Source organism: Gymnoscopelus microlampas, assembly GCF_963454915.1.
Source record: "Gymnoscopelus microlampas genome assembly, chromosome: 14".
Lineage (NCBI taxonomy): Eukaryota > Metazoa > Chordata > Actinopteri > Myctophiformes > Myctophidae > Gymnoscopelus > Gymnoscopelus microlampas.
Window position 1 is genome coordinate 31,007,943 of NC_139951.1, and position 14,347 is coordinate 31,022,289.

Genomic DNA, 14,347 nt, shown 5'->3' on the forward strand with positions numbered 1-14,347 from the left:
CTGCGGTGCTGGAAACACCATCCTCAAGCCTGACATGCTTATTAGTGTTGCATGATTTATAATGAGAGATCACTGAGGGAGTTGCAGTGATAGGGAGGCACCTGGCAACAGGAACATCACAGCCAAGGAAGGTTATCACAGCCATCTACTGGGTGTTACTAGAATTCCTGAGGGCACGAGTCTGTGTGTGTGTGTGTGTGTGTGTGTGTGTGTGTGTGTGTGTGTGTGTGTGTGTGTGTGTGTGTGTGTGTGCGCGCGCGTGCGTGTGTGCGTGCGTGCGTGCGTGCGTGCGTGTGTGCACACGTAATCATCTTTCTCTTTCAATGTGTGCATAATCAAGTATGTGTCTGTGTCTCTGTACATGAAAATCCTGAGTGTTGATTTAAAACGCATCCAGTGTTAAATGAACTGGGGACTCATAAATGAGGTAACCATGTCCTCATTACCTGGCAGGACCTCATAGATGTCTTCATCCTCATCCTCTTCATCATCCCCCCTCTCCGGTCCTTGGCTGGGTCCCGGGACCGGGTGTCCAAGACCGGGCCGAGGCGGGGGAGGGCTGGTAAACTCTTGTTCAAACTCAATGTCATCGTAGGTCTCCTCTTCCTCCTCCTCCTCCTCTTCCTCCTCATCTTCGTCGTCATAAGGGATGAAGCTGGAGCTTAGATCTGTCAGAGGAGAGACAGAGGGAGGATGTGTGATCGGCGGAGTTATACACTAGAGATGGAAGACACGGCTCCGCATAAAAGAACAAACACATGAATTAAAGGGACAGAGAGACAAATGTTCAAAGGGTTTTGGTGGTGTGACATGTCATATATGGGCAATTACTACTGCTAGTGAGGAATACCAAAACGCTCGCCCCAAAACACAGTCGCCCGGGGCAAGTCCGGCGGTATTCACCTGGTATTCCTAAACGTAACCTCAGTAAAACGGTGCAAAAACCTAACCTTATTCCTAAACGTAACCTCAGTAAAACGGTGCCAAAACCTAACCTTATTCCTTAACTTAACCTCAGTAAAACTATGCCTAACCCTAAACTTATTTCTAACCTTATCCTCAGTGAAACAAATACAAGAATACAAGAACTGCTGGTCCGTGAAAAAAATGCCGGCGAGCGTGTTTTGGGGCGAGCCTTCCGGTTACCCTAGTGAGGGTTCAGATCCGGTCCTCTTATGCTTCTATCTGTCATGTTTCTCTTATGATTATCATTATTAATTAACCACTTATGCCCTATTTTATACTCCGTTGTACAATGGTATCATATGGCGAGAATAGCCCATCTACATTGAGCAATACAATATATTGCCTATATTGAGATGTCCAAAATAGGGATGCCAGGTTAAAAATGTCACAAGAGATTAGAAATCATGCTATACATTGAAAAGGCGGTTAAACTGTCGCCATTCATTGCCAGTGGAACACATAGAGTGTGAATTCAGGTGCAAAAGTAGTCACATAATGATGACTTAATGCAGCAATCTGTAACTTTTATGTCCTGCAGGGATTCAAACTCGTGTCTCCCTTATGAGAGACCAGATTTGTATTGCTCCTCCTTAGGCAATCTTCACGTGGGAAAGGCACAGTAGAGTGCAGTAGATAAGTCAATTTTGCACTAACAGTATGATCTTCTTCAGGCAGGGCTACTTGTCACCCAGTAGGTCTATGTGTCCTGACCTACCCTACACCAGGGTCTTAATTTCTTAATAAGCAGAAGGGAACGGGGACCACCTTCAACCACTGTAGATTATGCTGGTTATCAGTGGTGTAAAGTAACTAAGTACATTTACTCAAGTACTGTACTTAGGTACAATTTTGAGGTATTTTTACTTTAATGGAGTATTTCCAATTTTCTATCCTTTTACTTCCACTCCACTACATCTCAGAGGCAAATATTGTACTTTGACTTCACTACAATTATTTGAAAACTTTAGTTACTAGTTACTTTGTAGATTTTGATTATTGTAACAAAACAGACCCACTTCAGTCCTATACATTTCGGCCATTTGAAAATAGCCAATCTACGAGCTTGCAGATCTGCTATTTTCAAAAGATTTTTATACATGTGAAATGGGACATTCGGCATAATGAGTACTTTCTACTTTTGGTACTTTAAGTACATTTTGATACCAATACTTTTGTACTTTTACTCAAGTAAATTTAGAATTCCGGACTTTTACTTGTAACAGAGTATTTCTACACTGCAGTATTATACTTGAAAACATTTGAGTACTTTTTCCGCCACTGCTGGTAATATTGGACTAACAGACAGTACCATACAGATTGGTTAAAATAACCTTCTATTCATTAAAATGAGTTCCAGATTGCAGCATTAACTTCAACGCTCAGGGGCTGTGTTTGGTAGTAGAAAAACGTGGGCCTGGGGCAGCTGATACAAATGGCGCGGGGTGTCCGTTACTTCCCGCAAATCAGTGGGCTGGTCCGAGCCCGTTTTAGAGCAGCCACCGTGCGACTGCTCGCTCAGATGGAGGGCCAGTCTGATTGCAGGCGACTGCCCACTGCAACACAGGGTATCAAGTCCCCTCAACGTACACCATCGGCCGGGCAGAAATCAATGTCGCTGGAGGATAACCAGAACGTCTACCAATCAATTTCCCGTAAAGCTGGAATTCGGTAGGAGGGGGTAGGGTGGGGTGGTGGGGGGGGGGAATGTGGAGGCGGGTGGAGGATAGAGGAGTCAGAGGTACGTGATGACGTGGTCGGTTCCGTGACACGTAGAATGAGGAGGTTCAAGAACTCGTGTGATTGGCTGAGCCGCTTGATGATGGATAAAGTGTTTTTTATTTATTTTATTATTATTTTTTTTTTTGCTTGATTCGAAGTTAAAAAAATGGCAGTCTGTCATTTCCTGACCTTTCCTGCCCCCCTCATGCATACAAGAAAACTTGGGTCGACAACTGTGAAAAATGAGTCTGGGGAACTATGAGAACAATTGTCCTCCTTTAACTTCGTTTTCTGAACAGCTTATGCGTCTTTTAAAAACTAGGACATGCCAGCTTACCTTTCAGGACAAAATTGATCTGGTCCACCCATTCTCTGGCCTCCCGAGGACTGCTGGCAGTGAACTGGTGGGACAGAGTGACAATAATACCACGATTATCATATGACATCTACTGTAAGGCTGGGTTTGCACGGGAACAAAAGATCAGAATCTTAACTCTTTGTGGTGCAAACCCGTAATCTCTTCATGGGAGTCGAAACTAGAAGGAAAAAATTAGGAATCTTTTCCCATCTTAACCCATTGAGACCAGGAAAGCATCTGTGTAACCACTTTAACAATAATTTTTATACTTCAGCTATTCAAAAATAGCAGATATACAAGCACAGAGAGACGCGTTATGAGCTTGTAGATCTGCTATTTTTGAAAAATCTTGAAAATTTGACAGAGATGCGTTCCCAGATTGAATGGGTTAAAGCCGTCACAAAATGATCTGATTTTCAAGTTTATGGGTGTTATTGTTGGTATTTGATAATGATGTGATTGACTTTTTTAATAATGTGATCAATATACTTAAATTATTGTTATACCGATAAAGGCAAACTGAGTGTATTTTCAGTAGATTTATTCATTTGTGACCACGGTCAAATTACTTTCTGTGATCACTGCCACAAGGTGCACCCTATAGTCTCTGGTGAGGGGTGTGTGATGATTGGTCGTTGTTGACCCTTTCTCATGTATATAATGGTGTTGGTATCATTTGTCAGCAGAAGCCTGAAGAAGGTCCTTGGCCGAAACATTGTGTGATTAAACCCTTTCTTTATTGAGCAAGTGAGGACAAGAGTTTTTGTTTCTTTATTCTTTGATCTGTACATATATAGCAGCCTGAAATTCAATCGATTGTTATTGAACCACAGAGTGGCTATCTAATTCAGGGAATATATTAAATACAGTATACTGTATATGAAGAAAAGCTAATTATATTAAGGTTGTAATTCTACCCACCTGGAAGGTACGCCGTCCAGGTGCGCTTAACTCAAAACAGGCGTTCTTTTTGGAGTCTTTCCGTAGGTTGGTTACCAGTTCAACACTGTAGCCATTGATATAGAAAGAGCCCTTCTGCTGCCTGTCTGAACGAAACAGATGTATAGGCAGAAAATTACTTTATTTTTCAGTTTATGTGGTTTAAATGTTTCTGTAAGTATTTGAGGCCAACCTTTTTCACTCCCAAAGTAGTAGAAGATAGTGTTGTTGAGGACACACCACCTCTTTTGCCACTCCATGCTAAAGAAGCTGTGGTCTGGATGGGAGAATTGCACTGTTAGCATTAGCATGAACTCACGTACAAGATTAGACCGTACTATTATAGCAAAATGTTGATTCATATTCTAAATATTGTACGTTGTTGGGCCCTTATCTGATGTTTTACACAAAAATACTGCATACAATTATGAAAAAGACCAAATTGAAATCAGTTTTTTTGACAGGTATATTTGCAAATACGATTAATTGAAAAGCATTTCAGCTATTTTATTATTTACTTAAAATATAAAGATGAGCAACAATATAAAGATGTAAAGGTAAGATAAATAGAGCTCAACTATATACAATATTGCAATATAATTAGCAATATAGAATTTACACTATAAATTTGCAATACTGTATGTACACAGACTAGTGATTAGTATAGCAGTGTAGGTAAATACGTGAATATTGATTATATTGCATGTTGAAGTTATATATGTATAGTAGTATGCATTTCACAATGCACTTAGATAAATATAAATATGAATAAATCAATGAATTATTGCTTGTTGAATTTAGTACTCACAGAGGGTAACAGTATGTACATTCATATAGCAGCACATACATTCCCTTTAATGAATCTATTTTGTTCTCTCATGGTTGTATCTGTTAGATCCTCTGAAAGCAGATACTGTAGAACCATATCATTCTACAGTATACAGTACATATTCAGTTCACGTAAGGAATTTGGTACATTTTAACAAGGGAGGTAAAACAAAAGGTTATTTCCATTTCCAATCAAATCTATACCCAAGTACGATGCCCACAAACACATCAGAGATAATATTTTTCAAGCTTAGTTTTTGTATACTTACACTATGCTAAAACTGTGTTGCGGGGTTCACCACATAGGACAAACTACTCTTCGATTTTCTGTAAACTCTAAACTTCATAACCTGACTGCTGTATTTCTGTGTACCTCGTCGTTTCTTTTCCAAGTAGCCTTGCTTCAAGATGTTGTTGAGGTCCTGGGCTGCTACCGCGGCAATCTCCCCAAAGACTGTGGATAGACACAATTGGACATTGTTGACTGCCTGTGTTCACAATGAACTCCTTATTGAATGCTACATAATTTGTTCTTAATTCTTGAATTAAGGCGCCACACACACACACACACACACACACACACACACACACACACACACACACACACACACACACACACACACACACACACACACACACACACACACACACACACACACACACACACACACACACACACACACACACACACACAGTGTGAAATCTAGAGTGTTAATTTAACTCTAAGGAACGGATCGATTTTTGCACCCTGGGTTAAATCAACACTGGATCTTACTATGCATACACACACCATAAACATGCAACCTCCTAAGAATTGGATCAAATACACCCCCCCCCTGCTTAAGGCTTTAGGAAACTGGGATCAATACATTTACAGTGCTGCTGAGCACTGCAGTCCATACATCTGCTCACAGTGCACTTTAATGAGAATGACTTGCCCGTGGGAATTTTCAACAAGCCTGCATCTGCAAAGATGCACATTTATCGGCACACTAGAATCGCACAAATTGAAATGTCTATAGGGAGACTAGCACAGCAGTACGCAGCACTAAATATTTTAAATGACGACGAGTGGTGAAGCTCCTCTTCGACACAAGAAGAGTTAGGAAGTGATCTCCGGCTAGCCTTCTTCTTGAGGGATAACTGGAGATCACTTCCTAACCTTGGGCCATTAGTGGGGAAATAGCAAAACTGACCCAGGGTCAGCTTCAAGGGCCATCTGCCGCCCCTCGCCTCATAAGGAGTACCTGGCTTTGGCGTGTGTCGAAAACAAAGCTCAACTTCCTCCGTGCTCATTAGTCATCAGGCATTAGCCTTAAATGGAGAAAAAGCAGTGAGGGAGCAGGTGCCGCCTTTTTAGTCTGGAGTACATGGACCATTTAAAGTCCATTTACACTGGTCAGTGTGACACCTCACCCAGGGCATTGATGACAAGGCAGAGGGCCTGGAATCCATCGCCCTTCCAGACGGCACCGCTTAACTGCTGGGTAAACCAAACATGTCATACCGTAACCGGGTGCTCTTTTTTAAACACGGGGAATCCCCCAGTGTTAGACAAATACCCACCCTCTTTCTCATTCTTAAAAAATGAGCAAGGTGAAAGCACAGCTGGGTCGAACGGCCACTAAAATTGTGCGACAATGTACTGTCAAGCGCCTTGTTGCTCCAAGGGCATTTCCTGGATGGGACCCGTGAAATGCTCCTCTGAAATAAGCCTCATGTGGCGGACAAAAATTAAACTTATGACAGCTACTTCCTTGTTTTGGCTGGAACAGCATTCCAGAGATTTATGCACGGGGTCAACACCTATCCAGTGTGTGATCCGATAACCCTGCGGTGCTTTCAGCTCGTGGGCCTGACGGATGAGCAGGTCATTGAAGAGCACAGCCCTGGACACCTCACGGCTCGAACGCACTCACATATCATCAGCCTGCCTTTGTGGATGGACTGACTGGTGACACTATAAATACGGAGGTGCTGAGGACTGTTTTGTCAAAGGAGAGCCTGATTCGGTACATCATAACAAACAGCGGTCATTAGGCTCCCCCACCTCATCCATCCGCCGGCAGTCCGTTCATTTTTCCTGGGCCTGCTTCCCTGTTGCGGGCGCTCATCTAATCCCCTCATCCGTCTGCCTCTCTCGCTCTTCATTTATCTCAGAGGTCAAGACCGGTTAATAGTTGAGGAGTTGCAAAATCAACATGGGATCACTCTGATCTGCTTGGGTCAATAAACATTACGCATTTGTGCCTTTGCATCACCTTAGCACTGGAGGACATGGCTCCACCCGATTAGCTCTCTCTCCATTTAATTCTGAAATAAAAGAAATATGAAACCTTGGGTGGGAGGCAAATGGGGATTTCACATTTGACCTGATTTCACCGACATAATGGAGAGTCTGCTTTATACTTAGTTGCACACAGAAAATAGTCGATCTACAAGCTCTCTGCGTATAAATTAGGCTTTATGCTGGTGGGGGATGGGCGTGCCGCGTGAACGCTATACTTCGCAACCTTTCCACAGGGTAGCAGTACAAACCTAAAAGCTGTGCATGATCGGCTGTTCAAACAAGTCGCTATTGATCCCACCCACCACCTTGCAAAAACACAATCTGATTGGTCCAGAGTGAGCAATGTCTCCTTCTTCTCCTGCTTCTAATCAAATTACACGCTAACACCACTTTGGGACCAAAGTCATTTTAAGTGGATATTCAGAAGTAATCTTATTTGTGAAACATGTATAATTTAGGGTGTTAAAAACCCAACAAGCATCAAACAGTGTTTGAATTGGGTTTAAATGATTTCCTGCGTGAGCGCAGGCACACAGAGAGAGAGACACATTAATGCATCTGATTAGGTCCTCATCAGAATCACAGACAGACGGCACTCTTTCATACAAATCATAAATTGCATTATCAATTATTCAGGGCAATGCGTTGACTTCATTTTCATCCTTTTTGTGTTTTAATTACTGCCATCCACAGCTTGGGTATTGACATTAATTTGATGGCAATTTATTGATATTCCCGCATAACCTATTTAGCTTTTAGCCAAGTGCAATTACAAACAGAGAGAAAGCAGATAGATGGAATGTTACACTCACGTAGCAATGTATAGTCAATCAAGGTGAGGAGGACCTGCTAGGGACCTATGTACATAATGGCAATCAAGAACAAAAGATTTGAACTACCCCCATTTCAGAAATGGAGAAAATAATCAATAAGAAATTGACCAGAAATGTCCGTTTAACTGATCCTGATGAAGCAACATATTTCCCCATCAGCAAGCCAACCTGTGCGGCACTTACTGTGCCATGTTTGTTGCCTTGCTGAACTTGTTTTAGACTCTGGGGACGCAACACAACAATGCATCTGAGCTGGCAGCGGTTGGCGACGGCTGCCATCTCTCATTTGGTTATTCACACTCTCTCAGCATGGTGTTATGAGCTCAGCAGTTGATCCCGCAAGAAAAGGCTGATTTATGTTAGCATGACCAGAGGGAGTTAATGTATTCTCTCATTAAAATCCACTTTAGTTAGGCTGAAAGTCAATCAGAGGCCGGGCAGAGAGTGAATCAAAATGAAGGGAAATGGTTGGGTGGGAGGACTAATGTGCTACATTATATCTGACTGTGGTCATAATGCAACAAAGATGCTAGGAAAACACTAAATGGCTCAAAAGTGAGGTTGATGATGCTGCAGAAGGAGACGCCATGGCAACAACAGATTAAAGGACAGCGGGTGCGGTCCGGTCGTCATGGTATTTCTCCTTTACTGAGACAGCAAGAAGGCTGAGAGACAAGGCAGGAGAGACGGTTCTGGTGCCGGGATCCAGCCAAGCAGGGATTGAAAGAGTGCTGAAAATGGAGGCAGACTTTTTGCCAGTTCAATTAAGAGCACACATGGAAAATGTGTCATTAAAATAACTTATTTCCCTATATAACAATTGAAAGAAGTTATGTGCATTAACCAAATATTCTCTCTAATGTGCACTAAAAAAACACATTATTAAATAGGTATGGCCCAGGTGAAACAGATCAAAAGCTCAGTTAACTGAAGACAGCATCCTCTCACAGCTCAGGTGAGGAGTGGGACTAGGACCAGTGACCTGCGGTTTCTTTCTCTACTGTTTAGTCCTTGAACGCAGGGCGGGGAAGGGGCTTCGGCAATGCCTTTCGATGCGAGGAGGTATTGCATTGAATGCAGCATCAGGGGGCAGGACCTGACCTCCGCCTGAACTCTGCTGATGAGGTGAAACAGAAGGCAGAGAGGCTCCCCCCGGCCCTGGGGGGGTGGATACGGGGAAGGAATGCTGCTGATTCTGGAGACAGAGGAGGCAAGCGGCACCGCAGTCCTCTCCAGATACTGTCCTTGATTAGGAAAAAGGATCCACTCAGTGCACCTTCACCCACCCGGCGCTCAATCTGCACGCAGGCCGGGGCTAAATTGATACATTTTTCCTCATTACAGCAGGAGGCCTTTGCTGTGTGTCCCTCCAGCAAGCCAGCCATCAGAGGGGAGGAGAGAGACCGAGAGCCACTGAGGTTAAGGACTAAATGTCTTCCCTGCCCTCCACTCCTCCCCCTGATTTGATTAGGACTCCAGTCATCGATACATAAACTGCGTATAGAAGCTCTGTAATGCATGTGTTTGAGTAAAAAAAAAAGAAGAAAGGCATACAGCACATTATAGCAGCATGCATGATGTGTGTGTGGCATCCATTAACGTTTAATGGGTTATGGAATTTTTTCTTTTTTTTTCTTTTTTGATGTCGATGAGGTTACAAAACAAGGCCCTCGCAGAGGGGACCATTTAACTTTTATAAACAGCCAAATATAAGAATTCTCTCAGCCTTTGGAATATTTTGTGATGATGGCAATGTTGATGCCAATTCATTTGTCATAGAACTGTAGTATTTGCACAGTGTCGTGTTCCCAGGCTCCCTGTGTGTTGGTCAGAGGAGCAGGAAGGAGGGCAAGCTGTATTTTCATTGCTGCTACGCAAAAATATATGTCAAGTCATGCTAGCCTCCGCACTATTTAGTTCTTACATTCCAATATCATAGGCCGGCCACTGCACAGAGACTAAGGGGCTAAATTTACTATGTGACATCGGTTTCCCCCTGGGCAGCCATAAGCAGTGTCTACAGCGACCCTGAATTTCCCTTTTGTAGATTTACTACCACTATTCAAATGCTTAACTGCAGATACAATGATCCTCTAATCGCAGGGGACGGTTTTAAGCTGCTTCACTGACATGGACAAAAAAAAAAACTGGAGTAGGAATATAAATACCAACAATGGAGGAGTTCGGGGCCCACAGGAGAGCCAGTGTGTCCTGTGATAAAAAACGTGATATAACGCAGTCAATGAGAGAGCCTTGGGGGGAAAATGCACTGTGAAGAAAATCAACACTAAACCTCAAAACGTACAGTTACTGCAAGTTTAGATGCTCTTAACATGGCCACTAAAACACCCTAAATATAATTTGAGCAATAATGGTAAGTAAATATGTTCAGCGCCGGCACGTTATTGCGATTCTAAATCGTTGCTCATGTATATTGCCTATTTATAAAACCACAGGTATTTGAAAAAACGTCCGTTATTATGGATTGTGCCAATAGACAACAATATGATTCTATTTCTCTAAAATAAAGGAACTTACTGCCATCAATCTCTTGATGGCTCATTGGCAACAGGTGCTATGGAATAATAGTTTCTGTTACTTTAAAAGAAAATCAGCCACCAGCGCAAAACTATTATTTTTGTGGTGGCTTGGTCGCAAACAAATAAAGATATGCAACAATACAGATTTTTCACAAATGCTGCCATTGAAAAAAATTATAATGTAAACGAATAATTCAAAGCAACTGATAATTATCGTTTGTAAAGCTATCAACTATGAGTAAATTAATATTCATTCATGGACATTATTTTGTTATTTCTTCTCAAATATGCTAAACAAATTACACTAAATTACTTTGTAATTATTGTTATTGAGTAATAAAGTATAAATCACAAAAAATGACTAATAATATATATTCTTTTATCAAGCACTCACCAATCTAGAATATGTTGTGATACATTTTGATCAAATAGAATAATAATAGAAAATAGAATTAACTGTTCTATAATACTGATCATTTCTACAGCATTACAAAGCCTACAATATGAATAGTGTAACAGAACAGTGTACATTTAGCTCACATTTTCAGGCTTAACATTTTTAATTACAACGAAAATTGATAATTCATAATAATAAAAAACTAAAATGAAACATTTAAAATGTTAATTTTAGCAGCATTAATTAGCAGAAATTAAGTATACCGAAAACAAACATACATTGGAATTGCATGTGTGCGATTTCAGTTGTTATAAAACTTTAAGTTATTGTCAGCACACCAATAAGGTTTGAATTGTAAAAACACTAATAAAATAATTTACTGATCTATGAAAACAAATTACATTCATCACTGAATTGAATAAATTGCAAAACAATAAGGCTGACATACAGTGTTTTTTTTATGTTATTTATTTTTCTGTTTTTATTCACCTAAAGATAATTTGTTAATTTCAAATTAGCAAATTGTAACGGGTAATATGCGTGGCAGTTTTGAAATAACTATGTGTATATTTGTCATTAATTACTCTTACTGCAAAAAGCAAATCACTAAATAATACACAACAAACGTTTACTACATGACCTTGACCAAACAAATTTACACTTTTGTACATTTAATTTACAATTAAACATACAATTTGTTTTATTTGTATTTATCTATTTATTTTTCTAAAATTACGTACAATAAATCTTGATGTGCGCGACAGTGATGATGCTTATCAAGCATTTTAAGCATTTTTCATTTCACTTTTTAAAGGAGATAGGAGGAAGCACCACACCACTGAACATAACATAATGCCTAATTTATGTTCTGTTGTACAATGTTGTATAGCAGATCTATAAGCTCACAGTGTGTCGCATCCACGACGTGTTGTGAGCTTATAGATCAGCTATTTTTTTGACACATGACAACGTCATGCGTCAAAGTATAAATCAGGCTTAACGTTACAGACACAATGTATTCTATACAGACATCTACACACCACTGAACATAAAGTTACAGACACAATGTGTTCTACACCACCGTTTCCCATGTGTGGATCGCAAGCAAGTACCGTATCCCTTTATTTTTAATTTCCTACTTTTTGTTTTTTATTATTATTTCAAAAGATACAAAAAAAGGTTCCAACAATTCAACCTTTTTCATGAATTAACAAAAGAAATTCATAAACAATTCCTTAAATTAGGGGAAGAAAAAACGATAAGAAATACAGAAAAAAACAGATCTATAAGCTCACAAGACACCTTGTGAGCTTGTAGATCGGCTATTTTCACTAGTTTGTGTCCGGGGGAGACACCAAATTTATCTTTTGGGTCTTGAGCTAAAAAAGTTTGGGAACCACGGTTCTACACCACTGAGCATAAAGTTCCACACACGGTTGTGTTCGACAGACATCCACAAACAGATACAATGTGTTCCACAGACATCACCCACACAGCTCTTTTCCATACAAAGTGATTCCCATTTCCTTGAGATAAGCTAACTTACAACACAGGTCACCATAAATCATTGGTAATAATTTCCATTGTAGATAAGCAATCTTTCAACAGTACACAGGCACACAGCCACTCTGTCCCACTTGGCACACACTCGTACACTCGTACACACTTACACACGAATACACATGCACACACACACGCGCACGCACACACGCACATGCACACGCGTGCACACACACACACACACGCACACGCACACACACACACACACACACACGCACACACACACACACAAACATACATACAAACGCAGGGCGCTGGCCGCTGGGGTTTTTACAGCAGCACGGGGATCCCACTGAAAAGAGGGATGCATCCTCAACATCCTCGAATAACTCCACAAGGGCATGTTAATGAGCTTAAAGTGCTACATTACAGCAACAATTAAACCCAGGCATCCCAGAGGTATTGGGAGCTGTCGTGTCACTGTCTGTGTACAGGCCAACACATCTCTCCCATCTCCATTTATTTCCCTAAGAAATCAGCGGGGCCACCTGGGCCTGGCATCGAAACTTCATTCATCTCCAGAAATGGATTCCAGTGGAGAGCAAAATCAAATTCTCATTTGCAAGGCAAGAGAGAGAGAGAGAGAGAGAGAGAGAGAGAGAGAGAGAGAGAGAGAGAGAGAGAGAGAGAGAGAGAGGAGAGAGACAGACGGAGAGAGAGACAGAGAGAGAGAGAGAGGGAGAGGGAGAGGGAGAGGGAGAAAGGGGGGGTGTGTGTGAATGCAGGAGGTACCTGGGAACGCTAACCTCTGGGTGAACCCGCCGCATCTGATAGTTTTGCTATTTGTCTGTGACATTGACAGCTCTGGGGGAGATTAGGACCCACCCTGCCCCAGCGCTGCACTCTGCATGCAGCCTATGTGCTGCGTTACAGATGGACTACTGCACATTTCCCCCTTTGCCTGCCCCCCCGCCCCCCTATGTTTCAACACGTGGCTCTCGCACCAGAGGCAAAAGAGAGGGATGTAATTATATGCAATGCAAATGATAAAACAAAAGCAAATGAGGTTAGGGTCTGTATCAGAGGGCTTACGACAGGAGGATGCAGTGAGACGATGTGGCACGGCCTGTGGTGTGTGAGTGGGGGGGGGGGGGGGGGGGGGGGGTGACGTCGCAGAGCAGAGTGATGGATGCCCTTCGGTTAAATACGTCCAAATCCCCCCTTCAAGCCGCCCTCTCTTTGCCGGGCAGTGTGAGTGAGTGTGTGAGAGAGAGTGTACAAGATTAATAGTGTAAACAGCGGAGAAGGAGAGAGGGCACGGAGGGAGGGAGGGAGGGAGAGAGAGGGAGGGAGGGAGAGAGGGAGGGAGGGAGGGGAGGGAGAGAGAGAGAGAGAGGGAGGGAGAGAGAAAAGACTATCAGCATCTGCAGGAGCACAGTAGCCCTAGGGGAATAGTGTGAACTTTTGAACCCTGATGGCAAGCAGTCGCAGCGATGCACGGAGCCTCGTAATGTGTGTCTCTCTACAAACGCACAGAGGCAGAGGGAAGCAGGGAGGCAGGGGAAGCAGAGTGAAGGAGAACGAGGAAGAGCGGGGGTCATTAACATATTCCACGCTTCCTCGCCAACGAGCCCGCCGCTATCAAAATGTCACGAAATCCATACGCCAATGAGTGTGCCGAGAGAAAAAAAAGAAGAAGAAAAAGAAAGAATCTCCAGGCAGAGATGGTGATAGATGGATACAGTAGATGGCTATCTCCAAGTCCAAAGAAACTTTGTGATTGATGGGCCTGCTCTGACAGGAGGGTCAATCATTCAGACGACTCTGGACAGAGCTCAGACGGGTCGCATCTTGGCCGAGCCCAGAGGCCAGGGGTCATGAGTTCACAGGGTGGACATGGCCACTGGCTGAGAGAGCAGTGAAGAAACTGTGCAGCTCTTCTAGCCAAGATACAGACCAGGTGCTTGATACAAAAGG

General features: G+C 42.4%; 1 protein-coding gene across 2 annotated transcripts in view; it reads right to left on the reverse strand.

The window, feature by feature from the left end:
- skap1 (src kinase associated phosphoprotein 1) overlaps positions 1–14,347 on the reverse strand; it is a 47,433-nt gene that overhangs the window by 22,983 nt on the left and 10,103 nt on the right. For both annotated transcript variants that reach the window (XM_084078032.1, XM_084078033.1), the window contains exons 5-9: positions 5,184–5,264; positions 4,176–4,259; positions 3,965–4,089; positions 3,023–3,086; positions 447–668 (exon numbers count right to left, since the gene is read on the reverse strand). In XM_084078032.1, coding sequence (XP_083934158.1) covers positions 447–668; positions 3,023–3,086; positions 3,965–4,089; positions 4,176–4,259; positions 5,184–5,264 — 576 coding nt within the window. The remainder of the gene's footprint in view (positions 1–446; positions 669–3,022; positions 3,087–3,964; positions 4,090–4,175; positions 4,260–5,183; positions 5,265–14,347) is intronic.